Source organism: Salmo salar, unplaced genomic scaffold, assembly GCF_905237065.1.
Source record: "Salmo salar unplaced genomic scaffold, Ssal_v3.1, whole genome shotgun sequence".
In the NCBI taxonomy this organism is placed as follows: domain Eukaryota; kingdom Metazoa; phylum Chordata; class Actinopteri; order Salmoniformes; family Salmonidae; genus Salmo; species Salmo salar.
Window position 1 is genome coordinate 215001 of NW_025550918.1, and position 10000 is coordinate 225000.

A 10000-nucleotide genomic window follows, 5' to 3' on the forward strand; every position below is an offset into this window, starting at 1 on the left:
AAGTATCTGTGCTGGTAGTGAGAGAGAGAGGGGGTGTCCTACCTTCTGGTGACCCAGTATCTGTGCTGGTAGTGAGAGAGAGGGGGTGTCCTACCTTCTGGTGTCCCAGTATCTGTGCTGGTAGTGAGAGAGAGGGGTGTCCTACCTTCTGGTGACCCAGTATCTGTGCTGGTAGTGAGAGAGGGGGTGTCCTACCTTCTGGTGACCCAGTATCTGTGCTGGTAGTGAGAGAGAGAGGGGGTGTCCTACCTTCTGGTGTCCCAGTATCTGTGCTGGTAGTGAGAGAGGGGGTGTCCTACCTTCTGGTGACCCAGTATCTGTGCTGGTAGTGAGAGAAAGGGGGTGTCCTACCTTCTGGTGACCCAGTATCTGTGCTGGTAGTGAGAGAGGGGGTGTCCTACCTTCTGGTGACCCAGTATCTGTGCTGGTAGTGAGAGAGGGGGTGTCCTACCTTCTGGTGTCCCAGTATCTGTGCTGGTAGTGAGAGAGAGGGGGTGTCCTACCTTCTGGTGTCCCAGTATCTGTGCTGGTAGTAGAGAGAGAGGGGGTGTCCTACCTTCTGGTGACCCAGTATCTGTGCTGGTAGTGAGAGAGAGGGGGTGTCCTACCTTCTGGTGTCCCAGTATCTGTGCTGGTAGTGAGAGAGAGAGGGGGTGTCCTACCTTCTGGTGTCCCAGTATCTGTGCTGGTAGAGAGAGAGAGAGGGGGTGTCCTACCTTCTGGTGACCCAGTATCTGTGCTGGTAGTGAGAGAGAGGGGGTGTCCTACCTTCTGGTGACCCAGTATCTGTGCTGGTAGTGAGAGAGGGGGTGTCCTACCTTCTGGTGACCCAGTATCTGTGCTGGTAGTGAGAGAGAGGGGTGTCCTACCTTCTGGTGACCCAGTATCTGTGCTGGTAGTGAGAGAGAGGGGGTGTCCTACCTTCTGGTGACCCAGTATCTGTGCTGGTAGTGAGAGAGAGAGAGGGGGTGTCCTACCTTCTGGTGTCCCAGTATCTGTGCTGGTAGTGAGAGAGGGGGTGTCCTACCTTCTGGTGACCCAGTATCTGTGCTGCTAGTGAGAGAGAGAGGGGGTGTCCTACCTTCTGGTGTCCCAGTATCTGTGCTGGTAGAGAGAGAGAGAGGGGGTGTCCTACCTTCTGGTGACCCAGTATCTGTGCTGGTAGAGAGAGAGAGAGGGGGTGTCCTACCTTCTGGTGACCCAGTATCTGTGCTGGTAGTGAGAGAGAGAGGGGGGTGTCCTACCTTCTGGTGACCCAGTATCTGTGCTGGTAGTGAGAGAGAGAGGGGTGTCCTACCTTCTGGTGTCCCAGTATCTGTGCTGGTAGTGAGAGAGAGAGGGGGTGTCCTACCTTCTGGTGACCCAGTATCTGTGCTGGTAGTGAGAGAGAGGGGGTGTCCTACCTTCTGGTGTCCCAGTATCTGTGCTGGTAGTGAGAGAGAGAGAGGGGGTGTCCTACCTTCTGGTGTCCCAGTATCTGTGCTGGTAGTGAGAGAGAGAGGGGGTGTCCTACCTTCTGGTGACCCAGTATCTGTGCTGGTAGTGAGAGAGAGGGGGTGTCCTACCTTCTGGTGTCCCAGTATCTGTGCTGGTAGTGAGAGAGAGAGAGGGGGTGTCCTACCTTCTGGTGTCCCAGTATCTGTGCTGGTAGTGAGAGAGAGAGGGGGTGTCCTACCTTCTGGTGACCCAGTATCTGTGCTGGTAGTGAGAGAGAGAGGGGTGTCCTACCTTCTGGTGACCCAGTATCTGTGCTGGTAGTGAGAGAGAGGGGGTGTCCTACCTTCTGGTGTCCCAGTATCTGTGCTGGTAGTGAGAGAGAGAGGGGGTGTCCTACCTTCTGGTGACCCAGTATCTGTGCTGGTAGTGAGAGAGAGGGGGTGTCCTACCTTCTGGTGTCCCAGTATCTGTGCTGGTAGTAGAGAGAGAGAGGGGGTGTCCTACCTTCTGGTGTCCCAGTATCTGTGCTGGTAGTGAGAGAGAGAGGGGGTGTCCTACCTTCTGGTGACCCAGTATCTGTGCTGGTAGTGAGAGAGAGAGGGGGTGTCCTACCTTCTGGTGACCCAGTATCTGTGCTGGTAGTGAGAGAGAGGGGGTGTCCTACCTTCTGGTGACCCAGTATCTGTGCTGGTAGTGAGAGAGAGAGGGGTGTCCTACCTTCTGGTGACCCAGTATCTGTGCTGGTAGTGAGAGAGAGGGGGTGTCCTACCTTCTGGTGACCCAGTATCTGTGCTGGTAGTGAGAGAGAGAGGGGGTGTCCTACCTTCTGGTGACCCAGTATCTGTGCTGGTAGTGAGAGAGAGCGGGGGTGTCCTACCTTCTGGTGACCCAGTATCTGTGCTGGTAGTGAGAGAGAGGGGGTGTCCTACCTTCTGGTGACCCAGTATCTGTGCTGGTAGTGAGAGAGAGGGGGTGTCCTACCTTCTGGTGACCCAGTATCTGTGCTGGTAGTGAGAGAGAGAGGGGGTGTCCTACCTTCTGGTGACCCAGTATCTGTGCTGGTAGTGAGAGAGAGAGGGGGTGTCCTACCTTCTGGTGACCCAGTATCTGTGCTGGTAGTGAGAGAGAGAGGGGGTGTCCTACCTTCTGGTGACCCAGTATCTGTGCTGGTAGTGAGAGAGAGAGGGGGTGTCCTACCTTCTGGTGTCCCAGTATCTGTGCTGGTAGTGAGAGAGAGGGGGTGTCCTACCTTCTGGTGTCCCAGTATCTGTGCTGGTAGTGAGAGAGAGAGGGGGTGTCCTACCTTCTGGTGTCCCAGTATCTGTGCTGGTAGTAGAGAGAGAGGGGGTGTCCTACCTTCTGGTGACCCAGTATCTGTGCTGGTAGTGAGAGAGAGAGGGGTGTCCTACCTTCTGGTGACCCAGTATCTGTGCTGGTAGTGAGAGAGAGAGGGGGGTGTCCTACCTTCTGGTGACCCAGTATCTGTGCTGGTAGTGAGAGAGAGAGGGGGTGTCCTACCTTCTGGTGTCCCAGTATCTGTGCTGGTAGTGAGAGAGAGGGGGTGTCCTACCTTCTGGTGACCCAGTATCTGTGCTGGTAGTGAGAGAGAGGGGGTGTCCTACCTTCTGGTGACCCAGTATCTGTGCTGGTAGTGAGAGAGAGAGGGGGTGTCCTACCTTCTGGTGTCCCAGTATCTGTGCTGGTAGTGAGAGAGAGGGGGTGTCCTACCTTCTGGTGACCCAGTATCTGTGCTGGTAGTGAGAGAGAGAGGGGTGTCCTACCTTCTGGTGACCCAGTATCTGTGCTGGTAGTGAGAGAGAGGGGGTGTCCTACCTTCTGGTGACCCAGTATCTGTGCTGGTAGTGAGAGAGAGAGGGTGTCCTACCTTCTGGTGACCCAGTATCTGTCCTGGTAGTGAGAGAGGGGGTGTCCTACCTTCTGGTGACCCAGTATCTGTGCTGGTAGTGAGAGAGGGGGTGTCCTACCTTCTGGTGTCCCAGTATCTGTGCTGGTAGTGAGAGAGAGAGAGGGTGTCCTACCTTCTGGTGTCCCAGTATCTGTGCTGGTAGTGAGAGAGAGGGGGTGTCCTACCTTCTGGTGACCCAGTATCTGTGCTGGTAGTGAGAGAGAGAGGGGGTGTCCTACCTTCTGGTGTCCCAGTATCTGTGCTGGTAGTGAGAGAGAGAGGGGGTGTCCTACCTTCTGGTGACCCAGTATCTGTGCTGGTAGTGAGAGAGAGGGGTGTCCTACCTTCTGGTGACCCAGTATCTGTGCTGGTAGTGAGAGAGAGGGGGGTGTCCTACCTTCTGGTGACCCAGTATCTGTGCTGGTAGTGAGAGAGAGGGGGTGTCCTACCTTCTGGTGTCCCAGTATCTGTGCTGGTAGTGAGAGAGAGGGGGTGTCCTACCTTCTGGTGACCCAGTATCTGTGCTGGTAGTGAGAGAGAGAGGGGGTGTCCTACCTTCTGGTGACCCAGTATCTGTGCTGGTAGTGAGAGAGAGGGGGTGTCCTACCTTCTGGTGACCCAGTATCTGTGCTGGTAGTGAGAGAGAGGGGGTGTCCTACCTTCTGGTGTCCCAGTATCTGTGCTGGTAGTGAGAGAGAGAGGGGGTGTCCTACCTTCTGGTGACCCAGTATCTGTGCTGGTAGTGAGAGAGAGGGGGGGTGTCCTACCTTCTGGTGTCCCAGTATCTGTGCTGGTAGTGAGAGAGAGGGGGTGTCCTACCTTCTGGTGACCCAGTATCTGTGCTGGTAGTGAGAGAGAGAGGGGTGTCCTACCTTCTGGTGTCCCAGTATCTGTGCTGGTAGTGAGAGAGAGGGGGTGTCCTATCTTCTGGTGTCCCAGTATCTGTGCTGGTAGTGAGAGAGAGGGGGTGTCCTACCTTCTGGTGACCCAGTATCTGTGCTGGTAGTGAGAGAGAGGGGGTGTCCTACCTTCTGGTGTCCCAGTATCTGTGCTGGTAGTGAGAGAGAGAGGGGGTGTCCTACCTTCTGGTGTCCCAGTATCTGTGCTGGTAGTGAGAGAGAGGGGGTGTCCTACCTTCTGGTGACCCAGTATCTGTGCTGGTAGTGAGAGAGAGGGGGTGTCCTACCTTCTGGTGACCCAGTATCTGTGCTGGTAGTGAGAGAGAGGGGGGTGTCCTACCTTCTGGTGTCCCAGTATCTGTGCTGGTAGTGAGAGAGAGAGGGGGTGTCCTACCTTCTGGTGACCCAGTATCTGTGCTGGTAGTGAGAGAGAGAGGGGGTGTCCTACCTTCTGGTGTCCCAGTATCTGTGCTGGTAGTGAGAGAGAGGGGGTGTCCTACCTTCTGGTGACCCAGTATCTGTGCTGGTAGTGAGAGAGAGGGGGTGTCCTACCTTCTGGTGTCCCAGTATCTGTGCTGGTAGTGAGAGAGAGGGGGTGTCCTACCTTCTGGTGTCCCAGTATCTGTGCTGGTAGTGAGAGAGAGGGGGTGTCCTACCTTCTGGTGACCCAGTATCTGTGCTGGTAGTGAGAGAGAGGGGGTGTCCTACCTTCTGGTGTCCCAGTATCTGTGCTGGTAGTGAGAGAGAGAGGGGGTGTCCTACCTTCTGGTGACCCAGTATCTGTGCTGGTAGTGAGAGAGAGAGGGGGGTGTCCTACCTTCTGGTGACCCAGTATCTGTGCTGGTAGTGAGAGAGAGGGGGGTGTCCTACCTTCTGGTGTCCCAGTATCTGTGCTGGTAGTGAGAGAGAGGGGGTGTCCTACCTTCTGGTGTCCCAGTATCTGTGCTGGTAGTGAGAGAGAGGGGGGGGTGTCCTACCTTCTGGTGTCCCAGTATCTGTGCTGGTAGTGAGAGAGAGGGGGTGTCCTACCTTCTGGTGACCCAGTATCTGTGCTGGTAGTGAGAGAGAGGGGGTGTCCTACCTTCTGGTGTCCCAGTATCTGTGCTGGTAGAGAGAGAGAGGGGGTGTCCTACCTTCTGGTGTCCCAGTATCTGTGCTGGTAGTGAGAGAGAGAGGGGGGGTGTCCTACCTTCTGGTGACCCAGTATCTGTGCTGGTAGTAGAGAGAGAGAGGGGTGTCCTACCTTCTGGTGTCCCAGTATCTGTGCTGGTAGTGAGAGAGAGAGGGGGTGTCCTACCTTCTGGTGTCCCAGTATCTGTGCTGGTAGTGAGAGAGAGAGGGGTGTCCTACCTTCTGGTGACCCAGTATCTGTGCTGGTAGTGAGAGAGAGGGGGTGTCCTACCTTCTGGTGACCCAGTATCTGTGCTGGTAGTGAGAGAGAGAGGGGGTGTCCTACCTTCTGGTGACCCAGTATCTGTGCTGGTAGTGAGAGAGAGAGGGGGTGTCCTACCTTCTGGTGTCCCAGTATCTGTGCTGGTAGTGAGAGAGAGGGGGTGTCCTACCTTCTGGTGACCCAGTATCTGTGCTGGTAGTGAGAGAGAGGGGGGGTGTCCTACCTTCTGGTGTCCCAGTATCTGTGCTGGTAGTGAGAGAGAGGGGGTGTCCTACCTTCTGGTGTCCCAGTATCTGTGCTGGTAGTGAGAGAGAGAGGGGGTGTCCTACCTTCTGGTGTCCCAGTATCTGTGCTGGTAGTGAGAGAGAGAGGGGGTGTCCTACCTTCTGGTGTCCCAGTATCTGTGCTGGTAGTGAGAGAGAGAGGGGGTGTCCTACCTTCTGGTGACCCAGTATCTGTGCTGGTAGTGAGAGAGAGGGGGGGTGTCCTACCTTCTGGTGTCCCAGTATCTGTGCTGGTAGTGAGAGAGAGAGGGGGTGTCCTACCTTCTGGTGTCCCAGTATCTGTGCTGGTAGTGAGAGAGAGGGGGTGTCCTACCTTCTGGTGTCCCAGTATCTGTGCTGGTAGTGAGAGAGAGAGGGGGTGTCCTACCTTCTGGTGACCCAGTATCTGTGCTGGTAGTGAGAGAGAGAGAGGGGGTGTCCTACCTTCTGGTGTCCCAGTATCTGTGCTGGTAGTGAGAGAGAGGGGGTGTCCTACCTTCTGGTGTCCCAGTATCTGTGCTGGTAGAGGAGGCTGTTCGGTGGCTCCCATTGGCAGGTCAAACCGCGGGCTGCAGAAAGACACACCCATTATTCTGGACTCATTTCATCTCACGGCCTAAACGCTACTATTTTCACAGGGCTCTGGGTCAGAGAGGATTATGGGTAGTGTAGTTTTACCTCCTCCTGGGTCAGAGAGGATTATGGGTAGTGTAGTTTTACCTCCTGGGTCATAGAGGATTATGGTTAGTGTAGTTTTACCTCCTCCTGGGTCAGAGAGGATTATGGTTAGTGTAGTTTTACCTCCTCCTGGGTCAGAGAGGATTATGGTTAGTGTAGTTTTACCTCATGGGTCATAGAGGATTATGGGAGGTGTAGTCTTACCTCCTCCTGGGTCATAGAGGATTATGGGAGGTGTAGTTTACCTCCTGGGTCATAGATGATATAAATATGACCAGGGTAACAGTCGAATACCTCTGCAGTATTCCACCAGACCCCGCAGGGTAACAGTTGAATACCTCTGCAGTATTCCAGACCCCGCAGGGTAACAGTTGAATACCTCTGCAGTATTCCACCAGACCACGCAGGGTAACAGTTGAATACCTCTGCAGTATTCCACCAGACCCCGCATGGTAACAGTTGAATACCTCTGCAGTATTCCAGACCCCGCAGGGTAACAGTTGAATACCTCTGCAGTATTCCACCAGACCACGCAGGGTAACAGTTGAATACCTCTGCAGTATTCCAGACCCCGCAGGGTAACAGTCGAATACCTCTGCAGTATTCCAGACCCCGCAGGGTAACAGTTGAATACCTCTGCAGTATTCCACCAGACCCCGCAGGGTAACAGTTGAATACCTCTGCAGTATTCCACCAGACCCCGCAGGGTAACAGTTGAATACCTCTGCAGTATTCCACCAGACCCCGCAGGGTAACAGTTGAATACCTCTGCAGTATTCCACCAGACCACGCAGGGTAACAGTTGAATACCTCTGCAGTATTCCAGACCCCGCAGGGTAACAGTCGAATACCTCTGCAGTATTCCAGACCCCGCAGGGTAACAGTCGAATACCTCTGCAGTATTCCAGACCCCGCAGGGTAACAGTTGAATATCTCTGCAGTATTCCAGACCCCGACAGGGTAACAGTTGAATACCTCTGCAGTATTCCAGACCCCGCAGGGTAACAGTCGAATACCTCTGCAGTATTCCAGACCCCGCAGGGTAACAGTTGAATACCTCTGCAGTATTCCAGACCCCGCAGGGTAACAGTTGAATACCTCTGCAGTATTCCAGACCCCGCAGGGTAACAGTTGAATACCTCTCCAGTATTCCAGACCCCGCAGGGTAACAGTTGAATAACTCTGCAGTATTCCACCAGACCCCGCAGGATAACAGTTGAATACCTCTGCAGTATTCCAGACCCCGACAGGGTAGCAGTCGAATACCTCTGCAGTATTCCAGACCCCGACAGGGTAGCAGTCGAATACCTCTGCAGTATTCCAGACCCCGCAGGGTAACAGTTGAATACCTCTGCAGTATTCCAGACCCCGCAGGGTAACAGTTGAATACCTCTGCAGTATTCCAGACCCCACAGGGTAACAGTTGAATACCTCTGCAGTATTCCAGACCCCGAAAGGATAACAGTTGAATACCTCTGCAGTATTCCAGACCCCGACAGGATAACAGTTGAATACCTCTGCAGTATTCCAGACCCCGCAGGGTAACAGTCGAATACCTCTGCAGTATTCCAGACCCCGCAGGGTAACAGTTGAATACCTCTGCAGTATTCCAGACCCCGCAGGGTAACAGTTGAATACCTCTGCAGTATTCCAGACCCCGCAGGGTAACAGTTGAATACCTCTGCAGTATTCCAGACCCCGCAGGGTAACAGTCGAATACCTCTGCAGTATTCCAGACCCCGCAGGGTAACAGTTGAATACCTCTGCAGTATTCCAGACCCCGCAGGGTAACAGTTGAATACCTCTGCAGTATTCCAGACCCCGCAGGGTAACAGTTGAATACCTCTGCAGTATTCCAGACCCCGCAGGGTAACAGTCGAATACCTCTGCAGTATTCCAGACCCCGCAGGGTAACAGTTGAATACCTCTGCAGTATTCCAGACCCCGACAGGGTAGCAGTTGAATACCTCTGCAGTATTCCAGACCCCGCAGGGTAACAGTTGAATACCTCTGCAGTATTCCAGACCCCGCAGGGTAACAGTTGAATACCTCTGCAGTATTCCAGACCCCGACAGGATAACAGTTGAATACCTCTGCAGTATTCCAGACCCCGACAGGATAACAGTTGAATACCTCTGCAGTATTCCAGACCCCGACAGGATAACAGTTGAATACCTCTGCAGTATTCCAGACCCCGACAGGATAACAGTTGAATACCTCTGCAGTATTCCAGACCCTGACAGGGTAACAGTTGAATACCTCTGCAGTATTCCAGACCCCGCAGGGTAACAGTTGAATACCTCTGCAGTATTCCAGACCCCGCAGGGTAACAGTTGAATACCTCTGCAGTATTCCAGACCCCGCAGGGTAACAGTTGAATACCTCTGCAGTATTCCAGACCCCGCAGGGTAACAGTCGAATACCTCTGCAGTATTCCAGACCCCGCAGGGTAACAGTTGAATACCTCTGCAGTATTCCAGACCCCGACAGGGTAGCAGTTGAATACCTCTGCAGTATTCCAGACCCCGCAGGGTAACAGTTGAATACCTCTGCAGTATTCCAGACCCCGCAGGGTAACAGTTGAATACCTCTGCAGTATTCCAGACCCCACAGGGTAACAGTTGAATACCTCTGCAGTATTCCAGACCCCGACAGGGTAACAGTTGAATACCTCTGCAGTATTCCAGACCCCGACAGGATAACAGTTGAATACCTCTGCAGTATTCCAGACCCCGACAGGATAACAGTTGAATACCTCTGCAGTATTCCAGACCCCGACAGGATAACAGTTGAATACCTCTGCAGTATTCCAGACCCCGACAGGATAACAGTTGAATACCTCTGCAGTATTCCAGACCCCGACACGATAACAGTTGAATACCTCTGCAGTATTCCACCAGACCCCACAGGATAACAGTTGAATACCTCTGCAGTATTCCAGACCCCGACAGGGTAACAGTTGAATACCTCTGCAGTATTCCAGACCCCGCAGGGTAACAGTTGAATACCTCTGCAGTATTCCAGACCCCGCAGGGTAACAGTTGAATACCTCTGCAGTATTCCAGACCCCGACAGGGTAGCAGTCGAATACCTCTGCAGTATTCCAGACCCCGCAGGGTAACAGTTGAATACCTCTGCAGTATTCCAGACCCCGACAGGGTAACAGTTGAATACCTCTGCAGTATTCCAGACCCCACAGGGTAACAGTTGAATACCTCTGCAGTATTCCACCAGACCCCACAGGGTAACAGTCGAATACCTCTGCAGTATTCCAGACCCCGCAGGGTAACAGTCGAATACCTCTGCAGTATTCCAGACCCCGCAGGATAACAGTTGAATACCTTTGCAGTATTCCAGACCCCGCAGGGTAGCAGTTGAATACCTCTGCAGTATTCCAGACCCCGACAGGGTAACAGTCGAATAC

General features: G+C 53.7%; 1 protein-coding gene across 1 annotated transcript in view; it reads right to left on the reverse strand.

Annotated features, from left to right (window-relative positions):
* LOC123740234 (cleavage and polyadenylation specificity factor subunit 4) overlaps positions 1-10000 on the reverse strand; it is a 27730-nt gene that overhangs the window by 3907 nt on the left and 13823 nt on the right. Inside the window, exon 7 of the mRNA XM_045714010.1 lies at positions 6395-6467. Within this exon, the coding sequence (XP_045569966.1) occupies positions 6395-6467 (73 nt within the window). The remainder of the gene's footprint in view (positions 1-6394; positions 6468-10000) is intronic.